The 23,959-nt window shown below is 42.5% G+C and overlaps 2 protein-coding genes across 3 annotated transcripts in view; one reads left to right on the top strand and one right to left on the bottom strand.

Moving 5' to 3' along the window:
• LOC118403897 (F-box/LRR-repeat protein 20-like) overlaps positions 1-3,432 on the bottom strand; it is a 46,757-nt gene extending 43,325 nt beyond the window's left edge. Inside the window, exons 1-3 of the mRNA XM_035802752.1 lie at positions 3,260-3,432; positions 2,636-2,700; positions 2,435-2,489 (exon numbers count right to left, since the gene is read on the bottom strand). Coding sequence (XP_035658645.1) covers positions 2,435-2,489; positions 2,636-2,700; positions 3,260-3,295 — 156 coding nt within the window. The 5' untranslated portion in view covers positions 3,296-3,432. The remainder of the gene's footprint in view (positions 1-2,434; positions 2,490-2,635; positions 2,701-3,259) is intronic.
• Positions 3,433-9,924: 6,492 nt separating this feature from the next.
• LOC118403895 (endothelin-converting enzyme homolog) overlaps positions 9,925-23,959 on the top strand; it is a 33,121-nt gene continuing 19,086 nt past the window's right edge. Inside the window, exons 1-11 of one of the 2 annotated variants that reach the window (XM_035802750.1) lie at positions 9,925-10,067; positions 10,237-10,562; positions 11,631-11,873; positions 12,135-12,329; positions 15,655-15,723; positions 16,611-16,745; positions 17,590-17,676; positions 18,646-18,791; positions 19,979-20,201; positions 22,812-22,910; positions 23,376-23,453. In XM_035802750.1, coding sequence (XP_035658643.1) covers positions 10,257-10,562; positions 11,631-11,873; positions 12,135-12,329; positions 15,655-15,723; positions 16,611-16,745; positions 17,590-17,676; positions 18,646-18,791; positions 19,979-20,201; positions 22,812-22,910; positions 23,376-23,453 — 1,581 coding nt within the window. In that variant the 5' untranslated portion in view covers positions 9,925-10,067; positions 10,237-10,256. Of the gene's footprint in view, positions 10,068-10,195; positions 10,563-11,630; positions 11,874-12,134; positions 12,330-15,654; positions 15,724-16,610; positions 16,746-17,589; positions 17,677-18,645; positions 18,792-19,978; positions 20,202-22,811; positions 22,911-23,375; positions 23,454-23,959 lie in introns of those variants that run through there. The other variant, XM_035802751.1, reaches the window with a different exon arrangement.

The following is a 23,959-nucleotide window of genomic DNA, read 5'->3' as shown; positions in this document are numbered from 1 at the left end:
ATGCCGCCTGTGTTGCAGGATACATGTGTAGAGAGTGTGATGAACGCCCCCCTGTGTTGTAGGATACATGTGTAGATTGTGTGGTGAATGCCCCCTGTGTTGTAGGATACATGTGTAAATTGTGTGGTGAATGCCCCCTGTGTTGCAGGATACATGTGTAGATTGTGTGGTGAAAGCCCCCTGTGTTGCAGGATACATGTGTAGATTGTGTGGTGAAACCCCCCTGTGTTGCAGGATACATGTGTAGAGAGTGGGGGGAACGCCCCCCTGTGTTGCAGGATACATGTGTAGATTGTGTGGGGAACGCCCGCCTGTGTTGCAGGATACATGTGTAGATAGTGTGATGAACGCCCGCCTGTGTTGCAGGATACATGTGTAGAGGGTGGGGTGAACGCCCCCCTGTGTTGCAGGATACATGTGTAGATTGTGGGGAAAACCCCGCCTGTGTTGTAGGATACATGTGTAGATTGTGTGGTGAATGCCGCCTGTGTTGCAGGATACATGTGTAGATTGTGTGGTGAATGCCGCCTGTGTTGCAGGATACATGTGTAGAGAGTGCGGTGAACGCCCGCCTGTGTTGCAGGATACATGTGTAGAGGGTGCGGTGAACGCCCGCCTGTGTTGCAGGATACATGTGTAGATTGTGTGGTGAATGCCGCCTGTGTTGCAGGATACATGTGTAGAGAGTGCGGTGAACGCCCGCCTGTGTTGCAGGATACATGTGTTGATTGTGTGGCGAATGCCGCCTGTGTTGCAGGATACATGTGTAGATTGTGTGGTGAATGCCGCCTGTGTTGCAGGATACATGTGTAGAGAGTGTGATGAACGCCCGCCTGTGTTGTAGGATACATGTGTAGATTGTGTGGTGAACGCCCGCCTGTGTTGCAGGATACATGTGTAGAGATTGTGATGAACGCCCGCCTGTGTTGTAGGATACATGTGTAGATTGTGTGGTGAACGCCCGCCTGTGTTACAGGATACATGTGTAGATTGTGTGGTGAATGCCGCCTGTGTTGCAGGATACATGTGTAGAGAGTGCGGTGAACGCCCGCCTGTGTTGCAGGATACATGTGTTGATTGTGTGGTGAATGCCGCCTGTGTTGCAGGATACATGTGTAGATTGTGTGGTGAATGCCCGCCTGTGTTGCAGGATACATGTGTAGATTGTGTGGTGAATGCCTGCCTGTGTTGCAGGATACATGTGTAGATTGTGTGGTGACGCCCGCCTGTGTTGCAGGATACATGTGTAGATTGTGTGGTGAATGCCCGCCTGTGTTGCAGGATACATGTGTAGATAGTGTGATGAACGCCCGCCTGTGTTGTAGGATACATGTGTAGAGGGTGCGGTGAACGCCCGCCTGTGTTGCAGGATACATGTGTAGATTGTGTGGTGAATGCCGCCTGTGTTGTAGGATACATGTGTAGATTGTGTGGTGAATGCCGCCTGTGTTGCAGGATACATGTGTAGATTGTGTGGTGAATGCCGCCTGTGTTGCAGGATACATGTGTAGAGAGTGCGGTGAACGCCCGCCTGTGTTGCAGGATACATGTGTTGATTGTGTGGTGAATGCCGCCTGTGTTGCAGGATACATGTGTAGATTGTGTGGTGAATGCCCGCCTGTGTTGCAGGATACATGTGTAGATTGTGTGGTGAATGCCTGCCTGTGTTGCAGGATACATGTGTAGATTGTGTGGTGAATGCCCGCCTGTGTTGCAGGATACATGTGTAGATTGTGTGGTGAATGCCCGCCTGTGTTGCAGGATACATGTGTAGATTGTGTGGTGAATGCCCGCCTGTGTTGCAGGATACATGTGTAGATTGTGTGGTGAATGCCCACCTGTGTTGCAGGATGGCCACTAATTATAAGGTGGTTATACACATTCCACACTGACTGGAAGACTGCTGTGAACATGGAAATGCCATGAAACTGGCACTGCCCTGACTGATGTGAGAATGGTTGCTGTTTCAGTGACAGTTTGTGTCTATCTGCTGAAGCCGAAGTGCAGTCTGGGAAAGGAGGATGGTGCAATTCACCAGAATTCAGCAAGAGGTGTATCAACAATAGCATATATTGATGGAAACATTCTTAAGGTCATAAGGTAAGTGTGAAGGGTGGTTGCAATAGAAATTCTTTGGTTTTGTGGTGTTTTCATATGAAAAGTGCTCTGATTGGCTGAATTTCTAGGCTTCTGATTGGCTCACAACAATTAAACTCTCAATATGGCAAAAAGACTGTTAACAGGATATCAATAATGTAAGTAAAAGTATATCAACCTGTCCATAATGCTAAAAAAAGTCTTATCTAACACCTAAGACTGTCCACAAAAAATGCGTGGTTGCTGCTGCCCCCCTCCCCACATGAACTGTCCAACTGTTGTCATAACATATTTATTTCCAACGTGATTGAACAACAAATATTTCAGCTCAACTCACCTTAGAAACTTGGGCACACCGACAGAGAGACACGACGTCTAGATGGGAGAATATTCTGCGGTGGGATCAAACATAACACTGCATAATTAGGTAAACAATAACAAGGAGTTATGTCGGCAGACAAATAGAAATTCGTCACACTCAGGTAGTAAACAGATGCTGACTAGACCAGAAGAAAACGTTTTCTTGGTGTGAATTTACCTCAGAATGAGCTCTTTGGGTAGCCTTTTGCAAATCAGACTCTCCTCTTCCATGTACTCGGTGACCTGCAAGTAGGGGACAGAACAGAGGACGGAAGTTCACGGATCTACGCAAATTATACATGGTGGAGCAGACTACATTTTCTACATTTCTCTGACGGACGAGAATGTACCTGAACGGTTCTTCCTGTAGTCCTGGGGACTGGGAACAAAAGACAAGGATTCCTACAAATTTGACGTGTTCAGTTTATCCAGAAACGGGAGAGTTTTATCGTCAGACACATGACGGTCACAAGAACCCCCAGGGCCCCTTTGCTTGGACAATAACATCACAAGGGCCTTTAAATTCGGTCTCCAACAACAACATTCACCGACATAGATACATGAACATTTCTATCTGTATTTGTGCGAAGAAAATGCCGAAGGACACATCAGTGTTCCACCATTTTGCCTTGTCTGGCCGGCGATTGCTAAGACAATACCGTGCAGGACATATTTCTCCTCTATCGCCATGATACTACTAGGGTTTCATTTAGCTCACACAGCTGAGACTACAGGCTCGGCGAAGTCGAGCTGCTCTACACGCCTTTCTACACCTTACAGCAGGGCCACTGCTTCATCTCACCTCGCTCCGACTCCTAACGCTGCCGTTCATCATCATGATGAGGACCTGGGGCTGTCCGGATGTCCACGGGAGAGGGGAGATGTCGGGCTAACATTCCCTACCACACGGGACAGAATTTACACCACCACATAGGCACACCTACAAGCTACCTACTGAAGGGGGGCTATACAGTTGCAATGTATCCAAATAATGCATGTAATACTATTGAGAAAATGGAGGAGAAAAAATTCAATATCTCATGAATTAACATTTCACACCATAAAAAAGTATTCTGAAATGCTAAACTATCCTGTCAGACGCATTTAAAAAAACTGTACTAATTCTCAGAAAATAACTGAAACCCCCTAATCACAGCCATTGGACTGGTCCTGTGGGCTCAAAACAGCCATCGGGAGATGATTCCACTATCTTATGGGGGTTAGCAAGCCCCAGATTGGAAAAAGGTCATTTTTTTTACAAGTATAAGGTCATTCCTGCCATAGTCACACAAGAGCTGCACAGATTTCTGAAAATAATCTCATCAAGAAAGATCTAGAGTTTGCAACGTTGTTTACATTTCTTGTTTACATTTAGGCGCAAGCGCTAACACTTGCGACACCCCTGAACTGAAGAATGGTTCAGCTATTTTAACTTGCATCATACATGAGTGTGTGTCCGGCTGAAGTGGCGAGACTCACAAATTACAGATAGATCTAACGTTATATGTTGTATTTCTTCATTGAAATCTTTTTTAGATAAAAGGAATGACAGAAATTATGTTGGCATGATGACGACGAGGCTACAAATTTCTATCAGAGCCAAGTGCAGTGAACAAGCAACCAAGCAAGCATCAAATTTTATAATTTACTGGGAGAAATTTACAAGTAACTTCACAAACGAAACAGATAGCAATATTTTCATTGAATTCTAAATTTCTAGTCTGTTGTACAAAAGTGATCATACTGGGTCTTCATAGCCGTATTTGGAATTAAATGGATCATCATGTAAAAAAAAAGGGAGTTGGTTAGGGGCCTTTGAAAACATGGTTTGTGACGCGTTTGTGTATTCAACCTACCAGCTGATATGTCGGGCTGAATGGAGGGCAGGTCACAGTTTGTGTGAGGGGGAGAGAGAGTCTTGAAAGCTATTGCAATGTGCACAATTAATAATGAACAATATTTATAAAGGAGAGCATTTGTAACATACGTCATTTGGAAAGCATGAGGAAATAATAAATTCAGGTAACTTCTTGTATAACTTAATGATGAAGAAAATAACAAGACAGGCAACATTTGCGAGCAAATACAGCATATTTCAACTAAAGATTTCTAAAAAGGTCTCCCCGTGAAAGAATTGACAACACCCTTATGTTAAGTTGAGCAGCCCAAAAAAAATTATCTATAAAGAAAACATTTTGTTAATTGCCTACATGAAGTATAAAAATCTCCCCACCAAGCATTGACTCTTTGTTGAATAGTAAATTTTGCATAATCAATCCAGGTCAAAATTGAATTTGAAAGAATATCCCAGTGCATGAATGAACACTTCCAGATTGCACATTTTTGGATGGAAAATAGCCCAAAACATCCAAACAAACCATTTTTAAGGGGCATATGCCAAAAGTTGTTGACATTAGTCCAGATCATCCATGTACCAAGTTTAAGATTAATCATAATAGCTCATTGGCTGGTCACTTGATTAAATCAGTCCCGTACACGTGGGAGACCTCACAATGCAGGTGGTGGGGTTAATGACCTGTAGGTGACCCTGGCACTGAAAGCTTGAAAATAAAAATAAAATACCCACAAAAATCCCCAAATATTATACGTGGACCCTTTGAATAAATATGTGATGCACCCTAAATTCAAGGTCATTTGCTTGTAACACCAGGGTAAAGGGGAGGAGAGGCCTAGCACTGCAACCCAACCCAACACAAAACACTGTAGATTGGAGCACAACCACAAAGTCGATTCTTTCACATGCAAAGTAGCCGATTACCCCTGATGTGTTGGCACGCGAGGGGCGGGTATGAATATTTCACACCTATTGTTTGTCGGTTATTTGCTGGTAAACATACTCATCACTCATTGGTAATGCATTATGAAGGAAATCTCCGTCGAGCTTTCTTTTAATTGTTTGCTAGTTATTCAGGGTATAATGGTATGTCTGGTATGATTTTCTAGTAACGTTAACGAGGTTTGCATAATGTCGAATGCATAAAAAATTCAGTTGATTCCTGGACACGTACAAGCTGCTTATTGATCAGCAACCGCAAATCGGATGGCGAACGCCCGTCAGTCGGGCGACGTTCGCCCGACTTCCGTTTGTTTGCAAATATTGACTCCCGAAACTTGAGGGTAATAATTCTGACCCCTGTAATTGTGGCCCCTGTGGTAGTATGTAGGCTGGCTTTGTGACACCATTTCTTTTTTTTTCATCATTTCTATTATGCCAGCGCATTCCATCAATTGGCTAAAATGATCCCGACAGCAAAAAAATCAACATGTATTGATCTTTTGCCTTTTTGTGAAGAACGTTTTGTGTTACCTTGTCCACGGCCGCGTGCAAGAGGTTATGGTAGGTTCATTATCACAGATTTATTCACAAGTGATCGCACGAGCCTCGCTTATATGTGACAGGGACAGTTTTGGGATGAAAAATACACATGACCATCTAAAGATCTTAAAATTAGCCGACCTTCCAGCGATCGCGAAGTATGTCCAAAAATTGTACATAATGTGACAGATGTATACTGACATATGTCTAATCTTTGAATTGTATAATAAGAGCACACAAGTCCTCAACCGGCAAAGAGATTATATAACTTACAAGCTTCTAAGCCTTCTTGCTTTAACTGAGTAAACAAACATCGTTAAAAATAAGTTTCTTTGTGTTTTACTTACTGGTTCCCGGTGAATCGGAGACGCGACCCCCCAGAGGACTCTGCATCGGTGTTCAAGTGACTTTGGCTGAAAATGGCTTAAATCTCTTCCAGCCGCGGAAGATTTTTGGCCTCGCGATCTGACTAGTTTGGCAAAAATACAAAAGTAGCGGTCTCATTTCTCAGCACTGTAACACGAGGTCGTGAGAAATGAGACGCTTGAAGGTGGCGGGCGTTGGAAATGGTTTTATTGAAGTTCTTTTTAGCAATTTTCTGACCAAAACTGAATGTTTTTGCCTCCCGTGCCCTGGTAGTAGTATTCTTGATCTCTTCTTGATCTTGATTGGGTACTGGACAACGCCCCCCAGTTGGGGCAAAGCGTCCAGGGGGAGTGCTGCGCCTTAATGTCCCCTGAGGCGTCGGAGAACTGCCTCCTTGAACTTTGGAGCGTCTGTGATCTCCGTGACCTCGTATGGTAGAGAGTTCCAATCTCTCACGGTTTGTGGGAAGAAGGAATGTCTGTAGCAGTCTTTGTGAAAAGGTAGAGCCTTGTAAGAATTTGGGTTTGAGTGTCGCGATTGGCGCGGTACAGGCTTTAGATGAGTTTCGACTGGTAGGGCTACTTTATGGTGTCTTGCTTTCTGTAAAATTGTTAATCTATTTGCTGTCCTTCTGTTGCGTAAAGTATCCCACCCCAAATCAGAGACAAGTTTGGTGACACTATCATAACTATGATACGAATCATTAAGTCCAAAGGACCCGACATTTGCCATGATAGTGCATGAGCTATATATTAAAAGTACCCCGTTATAATTTTTAGCCAAGTATCACATCGAACCCCATAGAACCCCCGCCAAATTGGCTTATCAATCATTTTGATGTGATATTTGGCTAAAAATTATAACGGGGTACTTATCCACCTATCATACTTTATTTTCTATCATCAGGAGGAGTTCATGTATATCTGCCAGCTACAATTTCTAGTGGGTGATCGCTGGTCCTTAGTTTGGTCATAAATGTGTTGCATTTATTGAAGTCCAGTTATTGAAGACAATATAATCATACAATTTCGTCATTGATTATGAAAATTAAGTCACCATTTACATAACATGTATATAATTATGAACATCTTTGCATAAGCTACCTGCATACCTGAAATGGTGGCAATTCATCGTTCCTTTCTGCAGTTACCCTCTTTGGAATGTCTTGACGAAAATGCCTCTGCAGTTCCAAAATTAAACGTTAGGGGGCTGACACTTGCCCCATTTTGTGATGACGCTAAAAGCTATCTACCAGCCAAATTTCAAGACCATATCATGTCCGGGACAAGAGATACATTGAAAAACTGCTATGATAGAATATTCTCATTAATTATGTAAATGACAATGACCATGACGTTAATTGCATATTCATGCCCCATTGGGGCTAAATGCAGTCACTTTGGTACATAGGGAGTAAATAGCTATCATCATCATGGCTCTTTCCCCGTCGTTGAGGATTCGTGGGAAGTTCTGGATGGTCTGCAGGCCCTCATGTGGCTGAGCAGTCCTATCCTTGACCTGCACACTCTGCTGCACTGCTGGCAGGTGAACTGGGCAGAGGAGACGGTCTGGTCAGCTGCCTCGAGCTCCTTTCTCCTCCTCCTTCTCTCTTCAGCGTATAGCTATACATATACTACAGTTTGCATGCTTCTCCTCTCTTCTTAAAACATGCGTAGACGAGCTTACAGAGTTTTTCCAGTATATCGTAGTTAGATGATGACATAATGTATTTGAACAGATCTCCTTCGTTAGGTGCGCATATTTTTTTATCTATAACGTTATGTGTAGCATTAGCGAATGCATTTCGCTGATCTTTGTACAGTGAACACTCTAGAGCAAAGTGTACTTCGTTTTCTACATACATGAGACTCTTATCGCAATACATAGTCTATCGTCAGGAGGAGTTCGGTTATATCTGACAGCTTCAATTTCTAGTGGGTGATTGCTGATCCTTAGTTTGGTCATGGCTCGGCGATATCTAAAATTTGCTATATCCAGATATTTTTCTCTTTCATACAAATGCTTAAAACTTATTTCTTTGAATTTCCTTCGTGCCAGGAGAGTTAAGATCTGAGTAGAAGTTTTGAACAAAGTTGTCTTTTAGTCTTTGTTTTACTTCGGACTGAGCGAATGAAATGTTACGATCACTGTTAAGCAATAGGTAGGCAAAACCGGACTCCTCCAGGATTTTACTAATATTGGATAGCCAGCATGGTATGTTACGTTTGTGTAAATGCACTCAAATTTTGCATAATTAGTACCCTATTTTGTACAGTATTGTCTGAGGTACCTACACACCAAAAATCATGAAAATCTGTTTTTCCCTTCTTGAGTTATCCTCTTCAGAAGTTTTTTTTTTACAAAAATGTCCCTGCTATCCCAAACCTAGCCGCTAGGGGGCGCAAACTTATGTCACTTATTCCTGAGCACAAGAGCTATCTAATACTCAAAATTCGTGACCATAGCTTGTTCAAAGCACGAGATAGCAAAACCGAAAGCTGCGCTGCAGTATCAAGGGAAGCCGCTGGGGGGCCCAAAATCTAATCATTTTCAGCATTCGTCACACCCCACCAACACACCAAGTATGAAACCAATCCACCCAGCAGTTCTTGAGTTATCTTGTTGACAGACAGATAGACAAACGCTACTGAAACTAGAGTTCGGCGACCTCATACCTCCATGAAATATTTAGACCTTTTGTAAATTTCATGCAAATGTCTGGCACATTTACATGATTTATGCATGGAGATTTTCATAATTACTAACATACACATGTCAAAAGTATGAAATTCGAATCATTAAGCAGTTTTGCAATTGTTGCATATATTATGCAAATCAGTTTCTCAATAGCAAATTTGGTATCTACTTATGTCTCTTCTATCATGATTTACATGTGTTACATTTATTGAAGTCCAGTTATTGAAAACAATGGAATTATAAAACTTACATATTAATTATGCAAATTAAGTCTCCATTTGCATAACATTTATATCATTATGAACATCTTTGCCTAACCTGCCCACATGTCTAAAATTATGTCAATCCGTCCTTCCTTTCTGCAGTTATCCTGTTTGGAATCTCTTGACAAAAACACCCCTTTAGTTCCAAGAATTGATGTTAGGGGGCTGAACTTGCTCCACTTTTATATTATATATATACAAATATTTATTTCATATCTTCATAACTTTTGCAAATCAGAAGTTAACTGGGGGGCCCAAACCTATACCACTTTTATTCTCGGCATCAACAGCTGTCTACCACTCAAAAATCATAGCCGCAGCATGTGCAGAACTCGATATCAAACCCGTAAGTTCCACTGCAGTACCATAGCAGGACGATAGGGGCCCGAAAGTCTAATCTTTTTCAGGTCTTATCATGACCTACCCACATACCAAATATCAATACAATCCATTTAGACGTTCTCGAGTTATGGCTGTCTTCTACATACACACGCTAACGAAAATATAACCTTCTTGACGAAGGTAATTAACACGCTTTCTGGTGTTTTTAATAGATAGGGCAATTTGTGAGAATATGCGACATGCTATAAGCTATAATCATTGGTTTTTGGTATATTTTCGCATACTATGCTGCCCCGTTGTATTATTCAATTCATCCATCGTCCAAAATTTATCCAAATCCAAATCAAATATTGTACTACCCAAAACCATTGTTAGATCAAGGCGTATTGCCAGACAGCTGAATTGCCTTTCCAACCGACTTGCCGAGAACGCCGCTTGAACTCCAACCAACCGTGACACAGGTTAGCTCGATATTTGCTCTCTTCCAACATACCAATAGTTGAAAATAGTCCAACTTTCCAACAGACTTGTACTTATAATCAATCGGAGAAAGATGGTCGGAGAAAGTCCGCGAAATGAAGTCAGTGAAAACTCTGCGACTTAAGGTCAGTAAAAAAATCTCATACCATACAATGCTAAGAAAATGATATTCTTTCTATGTTTAGGAACTCATCACTTTTGTGGACTTGCCACGTTTCACCCACCCCCTTAAGCAAATTAGTTTTGGCTCGACAAAGATTTATTTCACCATTAAAGTGACTCCTTTGCCACCAGCTGCGCCAGTCGAGACTGTGATGGCGAGCCTTGAAGACGGAGGGATGAAACCGAGCGACGTGGACATCATTGTCCCACCTGCGGATGGGAAAGACCCGTCCCAGCCGGCAGCTGGCCTGTCCTCCCCGTTCTGGCGCCTGCCAGTCATTCACGGCTGGACACGGCGCGAGGTTCTCCTGTCAGCTGCTGCAGTGCTCGCCCTTGTGTTGGTCCTGATTCTGACCATAGTGTCTGCCACCATTGGATCATCCATGTCGTCACAACCTCTCCTAGCTGATATCTGTACGGACACAAATTGTCTGGAAGCTGCTTCTAACATGTTACAAGTAAGTCAATCGTAGTAGTACCGTCATTAACATGAATTTCACAACGCAAAGTATGCTATCGAGAGGGAACGGGAGTAAATGACATCTAGAAAACAACCATGCCTTTAGAGCTTTGTACGCCCGACATTCAAATCTACAAGCGACTGTTCTGCGATCGAACAAGTCGCTGTTTTTGGCCATGGGTGCTCTGTGCCGTTTTTACGGGAACACACTGACAGCGGTGAACGTTGATTGATATCAGAATGGCTGTTTTAGATACGGAGCACGACATCAGAATTGCTGCTTGGTGCTCAGCAATGTATTGTGTCGCTTCAATTCGAACAATGAGTTCGTAGACATCATATCTCTATGAATTATTTCAATTACGCAAATGATCTATACATTGTTCTGTATTCTATAAGCTAACTTACAAATATCATAATGTTGACATGCTTATCAGTTAGATGGATTACGTTAGTTAGATAAATTATGGCAAATTCACTTTAATTATGCAAATTAGGGCTTATTTACATAATTGGTATCTGTCAATGTTCCACCTACCATGAATCATAGAAACATGTTCACCAAACGTCATAGAAATTCATCGTTCATCTATATATTATCTTCCTTGGAAGATTTTTTTTCAAAACACCCCTGCAAGCCACCAGGGACCCAAACCTACAAAATCTCTTCCTTTCTTCAAAACCTAGCTGCAAACAAAAAAATCATGACAAAACCATGTCCAGAACAATAGATACAAAATCCATAGGTCCTGCTGCAGTGCCAAGCTCATACACCAGGGGACCAAAATTTGACCTTGACCTTCGTGTTCCCAAGATTTACACACATACAAAACATCATCACAATCGATCCAAGGGTTCGTATGTTATCAAATAACCTATCCTATTCTAAATTTAAGTTATCAAACAAGCTAGCAAATAACGTTATCCGAAAAACACACAAGCGAGGCAGAATCAATACCTCCATTTTTAATATCATGGAGGTAATGAAGTAAAGACATGCATGTATCTTGATTATCTATTGAATGCTTTCAGCCGACAGAATTTTAAATGCATATTTCCCCCCTAGAACATGAACAAGTCGGTGGAGCCATGCGATGACTTCTATACGTACTCCTGTGGGGGGTGGATCAAGTCCCACCCCATCATCCCTTGGGAGGTTGAGGGCAGGAGCGTGTTTAGTGACATCCGGGAGAAGAACGAGGAGAAGCTGAGGCTGCTGCTGGAGGCCCCGGTACAGAGGGACACTCCGGCTTCCTTTGAGAGGAAACTCAAGCACTTTTTCATGTCCTGCTTGGATGACTACGGACAGGTACATCTGTTAGCAAAAACAAAGATACTGTTTATTGTGTGAATGTGTGCGTCTGTGTGCGTGTGTGTGTGTGTGTGTGTATGTGTGTGTGTGTGTGTGTGTGTGTGTGTGTGTGTGTGTGTGTGTGCGTGCGCGTGCGCGTGTGCGTGTGCGTGTGCGTGTGCGTGTGCGTGTGTGTGTGTGTGTGTGTGTGTAAGGGAAAGAGAGAGAGAGTATCTAGAGCTATTAGAATGTGCCGTTTTGTGTTGATTTTTGTTGAAGGAGAAGCAGAAAGGCGACCCGCTTCTTGCCGTCCTCCATCAGCTCGGTGGTTGGTACGTTATCAACACGTGGGATGAAGCCTCCTGGAACATGAACACGGCTGTCAGGAAGGTTCAGCTGGACTTCTGGATCAGTACCTTCTTCAGCATCAGCACGACCGTGGACACCATGGACAGATCCAGGAACATGATCAGGGTAGGCGACATCGCAGAACTCGAGAATCTTAGCTCCATTTTACAAATCCCTTATGATAGTTGTATGCTTCCTTGAAACGATCCGGTATTCTAATACCGGGCGGAGATCACATTTTGGCAAAAAATTGCGGAGGACTCGACTGATGTGAAATATATCATGACAATAGCGATGCTCTTTATTGCATATCCCTGCCTGATATGATTTGTGGTGGCCTGTGGATGTGTAACTAAAGTAGAGGCGCAGAGAGGTTACATTATATTCCATCTAAAACCAAGAGTTTCTTCTCTCTTCTCAAAACATTAACATGATATGGTATAAGTGGACATTTCATCCTTGGTTGAAAATGACTATTTATAGTTGAATGGCACTTACGAGAAAATTGTGCATATCTGTGTACAGTGAGTACTTCGTATTCTACATGTACATAATTATTGTTTCAAAATGCACAAATTCTGTCCTTTGGAGGAGTCTGTTTATATGTGCCAGCTTTAATTTGAAGTGAGTGATCGCTAATCCTTTATTGATGGCTCGGCGGTGATAGATCTCTTTCATATCACAGTTAGATCCCGGATGGGGTGAATCGTCCTTTGGGGGGGGGGGGGTGTCCTCACCCCGTTTTACCTGGACCCAACGAGTAAAAAGGGGTGAAAATGAGACACTGATGCGTATTGGACACCATTCAGGTTAGAAATGGCTGGCTTTAGTGGGGAGTAAAGGATGGAAAATAGACTATGATTTTCCCAGATTTATAGCAAAAGCTAAGATACTTGAATGAAAGTCATCGGTATAGTTGTACTGTCTTCACACTCCATGGGTAAGGTGTTATAATTGCAGGGGTTAGAAAGGGTGACTTTTCCTTTGTGTTCTGTTGCAAAGATTATTGAACACTCTGAATTTCACCCAAAATGCGCATAATCAGCCCAGGAGAGAACAATGGGGGCCACCCTCTCACTCAAAGTTACTCCAGCATTTGGGGTAAGGACCCAAAAAAGGACGATTCACCCCATCTGGATCTAATATGTAACGTGAAGCTTAACGTTTTTGTGTTATTTTGTTTTTATTTATTGATAACTGCCATTTTCGCAGTAAAGGCCTAGGGTCTCAAAAGGCTTTTAGTAGGCCATGTTGGCTTGTTGGCGAGGTCGTCTGTACTATACCACTCTTACTAGGAGCGCCAGTGTAATTATCAATGAATAAAAACAAAATAACACAAAAACGTTAAGCTTCACGTTACATATTAGATCCAGATGGGGTGAATCGTAAGCGACTCAACCTCTGCTTGGAGAGTACTATACCAGATCCTTCGGTTGTGTCCTCCACTTCGGTTCGCTTGCAAGTTCGCTTCGCTTGCTAGTTCGCTGGTGTATATGTTGAACAGTTTTGCAGTCTTGCTTGACTGATACTTTGATGGGGAAACTTTCAGTCAAACCTATAGTAGTTTTACACTGACTGTGGAATGGTTGTATAGTTCCCCCCCCCCCCCCCCCCACACACACACAAAAGAAGAATTTGCATAACTGTCTGGAGCTCGACAAGAGCTGGATCAGTAGCAGTCAAAGTGCCACATGAAGTGTTTGCTGTTGTATTTGCGGAGCAATGTACGCACCTTCTTGACACTATTGACCCTTGATTACGAGTGATCCTTGAGGACGGTCGGTACCAAGACTGGATGTGTGCGTGTGTGTTTGTCTGTGTGTGTGTTTGTTTGCGTGTGTGTGTAGGTGGGTCGGTGGATGGTTGTTTGTGTGTGGGGGGGGGGGGGGGGTGAACGTCTTTGTGTCCGTGTATTACGTTGCGACGTGCCGAGATTCGGGGGGCGGCAGGGGCAGGCAACGTCCACAGAACAGGTGTTGATCAAGTACACATTACGCCCCCTGTCAGACTACCGATGGGCTCATAAACGGCAAAAGAAGAACGGCAAATATTTGTTCCATGAGATGCCAAGAAGCAGAAGAATCTGCACACCTCATGACACATTTAACGTACAGTTGTTTGAAAATTCACAGATAAACAGAAATATTTTCACGAGTTTGTTCCGTACTTTTGTTTTATACTAAGGACAACGCAGTACCTATTCAGCTTTACAGACGGGAAGGCAGCAGCAAAAAATCCAGGACTATTGCCATTCTAAACAAGGAGGATTTATGTATATCCTTCGTCATCTAAATTCAGCCTCATTAAATGACATAATTAGCAGCTGCGCAAACGTTACATCACAACGGTCCCCGGTACATATAAACAAAGGGAAATAAAGAAAACTGCTAAGGATATAAACGATATCAACCTTTACTTGATATCTTTATCCATTACTGTTATGTTGTATGTATGTATGGGGTTTACCCCCAGGGATCTTTTATAATCGCCAGCCAGCCAGCCAACATGTAAACCTGGATGAACAAGAGTTCAGTTCGGAGACCTCATAATCATATCTCTATGAAACAGTCTGATTATGTAAATGATTTCAACATTTACATAATCTATGCTAGGTTATGTATACATTTAGACAACTTACACTGACCACAATGTTGATTGTGCAATCATTTACCATTTAGAATAATTATAGCACTTTAACATTAATTATGCAAATTAGGGACGTATTTGCATAATTGATACATGTTAATGTTCCTCCAGCCAAAAACTACATATATGAGAGGCATTTGAGTCCTACAATGGCAAACACTACAAATATAGATTTTCCTCATTAATTATGCAAATTAGGTGCCAGTTTGCATAATTTGCACTTAATTATGTACATCTCTGTATAAGCTATCTACATACCAAATACCATCTAAATTTGTCATTCCCTTGTCCAGTTATCCTCCTTAGAAGATTTTGAGGAAAACGCCCCTGCAGTTCCAGAGCAACATGCTTGGGGACCAAACATACACCACATATTCCTTACGTCACAAGTTATCTGCCACCAAAAAAACGAGACCATAGTACACCCAGGTCAAAAGATACAAAAAATGGAATATGCTGCAGTACCAAGGTCACATAAAAGGGGCCCCAAAATCGACCTTGACCTTTGTCTTCCAAACACCTACCCACATACCAAATATCATTACAATTCATCCAGAGGCTCTAAAGTTATGCTAACCACAAATATCCGGACACACAGACAGGCAGACACACAGACAGACAAACAAACAGACACACAGACACACCAAAAACTATACCTCAATTTTTCATGGAGGTAACAAGTAGTGCAAACATTCTGATCCCTGGCTACGGTAAGTTTATCTTATGAACCTCGGTAACCTATTCTACGTGCAATTTAAATAAGGTAACTAAGGATGTAACATTTTTGTATATCTTACAACTACAGATTGATCGATCAGGCCTGATCTTCAATCCGAATGTGTACATCAGGACGAACCAGCCAGTGTACGCGCGGGTAAGAATGTTCTCTTGCTATTAGCCAGCATAGCGTCTGGGTGAAATGTATGGCTAAGGCATTTCAACAACGTGCTGTTAGAAACGTAACGTTACACGTAGACACTATTCTAACGTGATGCGTAAAGTTTTGTAACTATCGGATGAAAAATCTGAATCAGAGTAAAAACTGTAAATTCCACTACAAGAATTTTGGACTGACCAACACCAGTCTTTGCGATCCACGACCTCTGTGACATCTCGTTATACGTAGACGTGATTCGCTGAAAAGTTGCTCATAGACATTTATGCAACTGCTCACCGACTGGAGCTAGTCAGTCCAGATTAACTAGAAATTAAAACCAAGTTAAATCAAAATTTGGATTAGCCCATTCTTTGTGTTGGAATTTACAGTTTAACTCTGATTCAGAATGACTTTTACGAACATAGATTAATTGAACCTTCAAGTTAAGGCAACTTAAGATTGAAAATCGTTCGTGACCTTTTGAAACATTCATCGTTGTCTCGTTGTGATAAATCTAGAGAAAAACGGTGGGGAGGAATGATCATGAGCACAATTTATATAGAATACAAGACGAAGTATTCCGCATCGGCCCGGCTACGGCCCGACCGCGACGGCCGTGTTTTATTTGTATTATGCCAATCCGATCGCTACGCTCACTCGGTGGAATTGTTTTGTAGTTATAGCAAATAACCAGGTGCTATGGCATCATATACACATCAGGGCGGGTCACCAACCCTTAGTTCATTCATTCATGCTGAAATTGATCAATTTACAATACCGAAGTCACCGAAAACATTGTTGAATTATCCACGACACGGGTCAAACTTGTATGGTGCTGAAACCAAGAAATACGTTAAAAGTTTATTGGCTCGCCTTCCTTCCAGGCCATGACCTCATACCGGACCCTGCTGGATGCCATCTCCCGGCTCCTGGTGCGAGACGCCGGACAGGAGCCGAACGACGCGAAGATCCTCACGTTTGTCAATGATGTTACACAGTTCGAGACGGAGCTGGCAAACGTAGGTTCACAGAGAATACAACACGTGCAATGGTGTTACTTGTATCCACACACCTTGTATTTTTATAATTAGAAATGTGTCTCATAATTATGTTTCATATCAATTGTTTGCCTACTTTTGTGATATCACATTTACAAAAGGGGACCGGTGAATGGCTGGGCGCCATTCTGGTCACGACTGGGGCTCACTTACTCTTAAGATGATTAAAGGTGAACACTACATGTATACGAAGGATGATCATAAAATGTCTCACCAACAAACAGGGTGTACAGCCAAATGTCGGGGCATAAATATATCGCATGACGTCAGCAGGCGAGTAGTGTGAAAAAGCAAGCAATGCGGGTCGAGTTCGTCAAAGACACTGTCAAATGTATTATGAACATTGCCTTGGCATTTCGCTCAATCGTCTGTATTGTTATCTTCCCTCACATCTAACGTTACTGTTTGCTGTCTTTAAAGCAATGCTCATATTACTTTGAACTTTGTTAGACATTCAGAAAAGTTTTATACTTTATAACTATGCCCCGGAATTTAAGCTGCGCACATTATTTGTTGCTGAGGTTCAAAACTTATGAATCACCACTCATATGCTGGACTGTAATTGTTGGTGGGCTTTCTAGACCCTGAATGGTCAACCTCGGCTAGCTTATGGTCACACGTGAAAGTAATTTAAACGATATTTAAAAAGACTTTAAATTATGAATGAAAACGGGGGAATTGCTCAATGAATTGTTGGTAGTTACAAGAAGCGTCCGGTAGCCGGACGTTATATTTCATCCACAAAACGTAGAATGATACCAGATATATCTGCATGTTAACACAATTACCGAACGTTATTCTGCAGAGATACGTCAACTCCCAGGGCCCTTCATCAAATAACCCACTGGACAACAGGATCAGCATCCGGGACCTTCAGATCAGGGCCGGAGCAGTAAGCTGACCATGGCTATTACCTCACCTTCATTTGTCAGATACCTTGTTAAGTTCCGTCCCATGTTTCAAATGATATCGCATTGAAATTTTTAAATGTACCAAATGCCTTTAATCTCCAATCCAACTTGGATTCCGATTACTTCTCGTGTGAAACAGTGCATCACGTACTCTTTTATGTTCAGTATGGGTCCATTTCATGTTAAAGAAAGATAGAAGCTAATAACCCCTTGTGAGAAGTCATCTTATTTGGTTATGACGTTATATCAATCTGTCAGTAAATACATTTTCCTCTTGCATGAAAGTTCACATGCTTTGGTAAATGACATTGAAAGAAAGAAAGCTCAACTTTACCTAATCACTTTGCCTAAATTGGGATTTACACATAGTCAGGCCCATCAGCCTTGTTGACCGAAAGTCCCGGTATTTAAGCTTCTACTGGCATTTACGAAAGATGAATTCGAAGTTACGGCCATGTTGCTGCAGCAACAGGTTTTATGAGTGCCAGTGTCGCCCTACGTATCTGGTGAAACGTCTGACGGTTTCCAAAATCATATCCAGTTGCTTGAGTAACTGCTTTTTGGCATATCTTATTACCTGGATGTCTAATGTTCATCGACCAATCAATCCCTGTGTAGGGTTAGTACTGTGTACAATGGCACTGTGCTCAACTCCAGTCCAGTGGAAGAAGGGGCCGTATTACTTCAGGCGTCATTTCGTAGAGAGCACATCCTATTCGATATTCATGTTTGGGCTATACTAAGATACATAGAGTGGAGAGTGGAGGGATGCTTTACAGATGTATTACAGATGTAACAACCCGAATTTTATTTGTTTGATTAGATAACGTTAAATCTTCTGGCATAGATTTTGCTGTAGTAAGTATATGTTTTGTCAATAAACATTTATAAAATCAAATTGCAAAGATAGAGTTCACTCAGAGTGAAACGGGATTATTTCACACATTCAGATCAACTGGCGCGACCTGTTCAGCTACGTAGTCACAGACCCGGCAACGCCCATCACAGATGACACCGAGGTGCTGTTGTACTATCAGGATTACATCGTCCAGGTGTCGAACTACATCCTCAGTCTACAGACTAACAATGATTTAAGGTTCGTTACTTGCATTCTAATTCAGCACCTGTACTACCATTTTGTGAAACCTGTGGATTGGCATTAGCTTCCAAAGATATATTGGCCATTTTTCTCCTGAAATGCTAACGTTACAGACGGCCTCATCCGGAGTTGCACGTTGTCGCTGCTGGCTAACCAGAGAGGTGAGCAGGTGCAAGTGACAAGTTTGTTGATGTAGTCGTGCAAAGGTCCAAGGCAGGAAATCGGTGACATGACAGGATTCAGACCCGGACCACCTGGTTCTGAACACACATACTAAGTATGCTGTAGTACATTAGGAAGGCATCCGAAGACCCGTTATTAAACTTTGTCACCCCCACACCCACTAACCTGATAAAGGTCATGAACATCATTTTACAACTTCTCGATGTATGCTGTAATACATCCACAGTCACAAACCAAAAACAACTCAGTTTGGCGAGTATCAAACCTCAATATTTCAAGTTTTCTAAATTGATTCTTACGACCGATTTGCCGATATTTTTTTATCTATACAATAAAACATTTTGATTTGGGGTATGTCTGATATCTGTTTCTTGTTGTAAACATCGGATAAGTCATAAACATGACGATTCGATGAAATAGATCGATGACGTTTGCTTTGTCATTATGTGTCGGACTTGAAAATGACAAAAAATTTGGGCCTATTGTTTTTTCAACTGCATACATTTAGTAATTCTAGGGGACAGCATAGTTTGAGGTGTTATCAAGAATTGAAGTGACAAAACATGGTAGCAGAGACAACAAATCATTCATTCCTATATTCAAGAAGTCAACTATACTGTAGTAAAAGTGACACTATTGTGGGAGACTGGTAACTACTCTCATGACTTCCATACTGTTGCCACTTTTGCAACTATCCGACTACTTTCACTTCTACAACAACAGTCATGGCTACCTAGCTAGTGCCACTTCTACAAGGACAATCATTAGGCTACAACACTATAAATTTTCCCATTTTTGTACTTTCTCGTCATGTTGACCACCTCTGAAGAAGAAATTTTTTTCTGGAATCAGGCGAAAATTAATGAGCGTGCTGATGTCATTCATGAACTTTACTTCCTGTGGTCTTATGATGACATTTGGAGAGGATAATGCCTTAACCCTGGAATTTACCCCACACCTGCTTGTTTGCTTGAAAGATTGTATGACTTTTGTTCTATCAGGATTTTCTATAACTACATGTTATGGCGGCTGATGTTGGTGTACCATCAACACCTGTCCTGGGACTACATCCACGCCTACAGGGAGTTCTATGTGGCCGTTACTGGCAGGCAGGAGTTCCTGGGAACGTGGCTTTATTGTTTCCGCTTTACTGACGCCAACATGGGCTGGGCCCTCGGCTCGCTTTTCATTAGAGACCACTTTGCTGACGACAACAAAGCTAAGGTCAACGTGTCATTTCCTATAAATGTCAAAATAGGCCTTTCGACATGCAGTAAAACATGGCTGTCGAATAAATGTACTTTATTGTTCAGTAGCAAATTAACGTTTACTAGACATTATAACCCGTGCCAGTTATTATGAAGGGTCATTATACCCCTGTCACAGTGCGCGAACATCGATTCGACGACGAGTCTGCTAGTTTTAAATGATATTTTCGGCAGTAATACGTCCGGTGTTTTCTCAATCAGCGCGCGATTTTTCGAGATTTATCGACGACTTTTAGGAGACACTCGATGCTCTCTGTGGACCGACACTTGTTAACATCAGCGACTAGTCGCCGGTGTTCTTTGAGGTCGCAGAGCTTTTAGGTGTTGGGACCGACTTATTGATCATATGCAGCAAATCGGATGACGTACGCCCGTTGATCGGACGAGTTTCGCCCGACACCAGTTTGTTTGCAGATGAAGACGTTCTTTGATCTCGCGAGTAATTCTGACATCGTTTCTCTAGTGGCATTCCTTTCCTGTGATCATTTCTATTCTTCCAGTGAGGTCCATGAAATGAAAAGGTTCTCACAACTAAGACACCAAAATTGATTGAACATTTTTGAGGAAAACTTTTGTTTTACCCCCATCTGCGTGCAAGAGGTGGCGCCATGTCACAGGAGGCTCATTATCATGAATGTATTCTTAGGCGATCTCCCGAGGCTCGCTCAATGTGACAGGGATGGTTGTCAGGCGAAAAATACGCGCGAACCTTTGTTGATATTGATATTGGCCGACCTTCCTGCGATCGCGAAGTACGCCCGAAGATCGTCGACAATGTGAAAGGGGTATTATATATATGCCACATTATTACGATCTTCGGACGTACTTTGTGATTGCTGGAAGGTCGGCTAATTTTAAGATCTTCAGAGGGTCTTGCGTATTTTTTCGCCCAAAAACTGTCCCTGTCACATATAAGCGAGGCTCGTGCGATCGCAAGGGAATCTATGATAATTGCCCGCGGACAAGGTAACACAAAACGTTCCTCACAAAAAGGCAAGAGATCAATAAATGTTTATTCTTTTGTTTTCGGAATCTTTTTAACCAATTAATTGAATGCGCGGGCATACTAGAAATGACGAAAGAAAAGAAGGTGTGTCACAAACCCAGCCTACAAACTACTACAGGGCCCACAATGTCAGAATTACCCCCACATTTAAAGAATTCAATATTTGCAAACAAACGTAAGTTGGGCGAACGTCACCCGACTGACGGGTGTTCGCCATCCGATTTGCACGTTCAGCACGATCTGCAGGCGACTTGGTAATACCCCCGTCACATGAGGCGGAAATCGATCGGAAGACTAGTCTACGAGCTCTAAATGACATTTTCGTGAGTAAGACGTCCGTGTTCTCACGATCATCTTGCGATTTTCAGGGATCGCCGGCGATTTCCAGGGGTCGTACGATGGTCGCGGCGCAGGAGATCTTTGAGATCGCAGAGCTCGTTACCAAGTCGCAGATCGTGCGTGCAAATCGTGCGTACCTCGCAAGGGTATCGGTCGACATTCGATTGATAGTCGTGCCTCAATCCAGCACAGACCTAGTTATCAATCATCGAGCGCAAATCGGATGGCGAACGCCCGTCAGTCGGGCGACGTTCTGGCGACGTTCGCCCGACTTCCGTTTGTTTACAAATATTGAATGTCTGTGAATGTGAGGGTAAGTCTGACATTGTGGCCCCTGTGGCAGTATGCAGACTGCATTTGTAACACAATTTCTTTCGTCATTTCTAGTATGCCCGCGCATTCCTTGAATTAGTTAAAAAGATTACGACAACAAAAGAAACAGCATTTAGTCATGGGAGGGTCAATGTCATAGATTTATTCACAGACAATCGCATGAGCCTCGCTTATAATTATATGTGACAGGGACAATTTTCGGGCGAAAAATACTCAAGACCGTCTTAAGATCTTAAAATCAGCCGACCTTCCTGCGATCGCGAAGTGCGTCCGAAGATCATATATCATGTGACGGGGGTATAACGAGCTCTGCGAACTCAGAGACGTGAGTTGTCGCTTATATTAAGAACATGTTTCGCTGCACCGCGACCATCGGACGACCCCTGAAAATCGCCGGCGATCCCGAAAAATCGCGAGATGATCGTGAGAACACCGACGTCTTACTCTCAAAAATGTCATTTGGAGCTCGCAGAATCGTCTTCCGATCGATTTTCGCGTAATGTGACAGGTGTATATACTACCCCTGTTACATTATCCACGATCTTCGGGCGTATCGATGGAAGATGGGCCTTATTTAAGATCGACAGAGGGTTGTGCGTATTTTCACCTGAAAACCGTCCCTTCCACATATAAGCCATACTTTGTACCTTGTACAATTGTTGTGCAATAAAGTTATTATTATAAGAGAGGCTCGGACGATTGTCACAGAATCGTCGATCGATCGATTTTCGCCAAATGTGACAGGGGTAATACGCATACTGTGGAAGACTACAGGAAACAATATAAAGGTGTTGTCTTTTTTTAACGAATGGCATGAGGAGAATTCGGATATGTCTTGGCAATGGACTTACTGATGAGGCTTACTAACGTGTCTCATTTCTATCGCAGGTTGAAGAACTCGCCATAAGAATCAAGCTGAAGGCCATTGACGAGTTGAGCCAGGCGACATGGATGGACCAGGACACCAGGGACGCGGCAAAGGCAAAGGTACATGTATAGAGAAGCTTGTCTGCCATACATTAGCTCTTTTACATTGGAAACCACATAGTGTGCTGTTCGGGTAGTAGTTGTTATCTGATGTTACGAGTTTGAGTAAACTTGTCTTCTTCTCTGCTTGCGGCTCACGTCAGCTCTCTGCTGGGATCAAGCATGGTCGCTGAAAGAACATGTACTTTTTCGGCATCAATGGCTTTCTCTTGTCACGTTTTACTCATTTCTTGTAGTTATCGATTAAACAGTCGAAATGTTTTAGAGTCCATTCCTGTTTGACATTAGTGTCACAGAAGACTGAATATTGTGCGACGATGATTTGTTTTATCAAGGAACTTTTGGCCAACATATCAAAGTAAATTCCTCCATCGGGGCTAACTACTCCTGTTGTAAAAGGAAACTTACAATTCCATACCTGATGAAGCAATACTTAGAGAATCATCATGTGAAATTTGTTGACAGATTCTCAGTATCAAAGATAGTCTGGGGTACCCGCTGGACCTACTCGATGACAGTGGACTGGACGATTACTACATGGGGGTGAGTACAGTGGGAAACCCACCCAGCGTTTACCTGATAGAAAATAAACATCTTTGACTTGTGCGGATATACGTATGCCTTAACATGCCCAATGGCATGCTGTGGATATGGGCATACGAAGTGGCAGCGAAAATGAAATATCGAATATCTGTATCTATATCTATATAGCCGGTATAAATCGGTTTATCTCGACTTCGCTCTTTTGTTCTACAGTTGTCTTCCTTACAGCTTCCCGTTTATCCAAAATGTTCTTATCATAAGCCCAGGGCACACGCTTCCTTACTTTTGGCTTAATTGGGACATGTAAATCTGCTGCTTCTTCGCATTTTTGGTCTCATCAAGTTCGTTAAGCTCGACAATTTTCCTTTTTCGCTTCATTTGTATATGCTACATTAACTTCAGCGTCATTTAGTAGTTTACCCCAGTCGTATCTTGTGCCCCTTTCAGATTGTCGTTTAGGTGCTCTCAAACTCAGTCTGAATCTAGCTGTTACTTAATCTCCAGCA

This window comes from Branchiostoma floridae, chromosome 16 (genome assembly GCF_000003815.2).
Source record: "Branchiostoma floridae strain S238N-H82 chromosome 16, Bfl_VNyyK, whole genome shotgun sequence".
NCBI classification, from domain to species: domain Eukaryota; kingdom Metazoa; phylum Chordata; class Leptocardii; order Amphioxiformes; family Branchiostomatidae; genus Branchiostoma; species Branchiostoma floridae.
The sequence above is the reverse complement of the archived record's forward strand: the minus strand, read 5'-3'. Positions and strand labels throughout refer to the sequence as shown.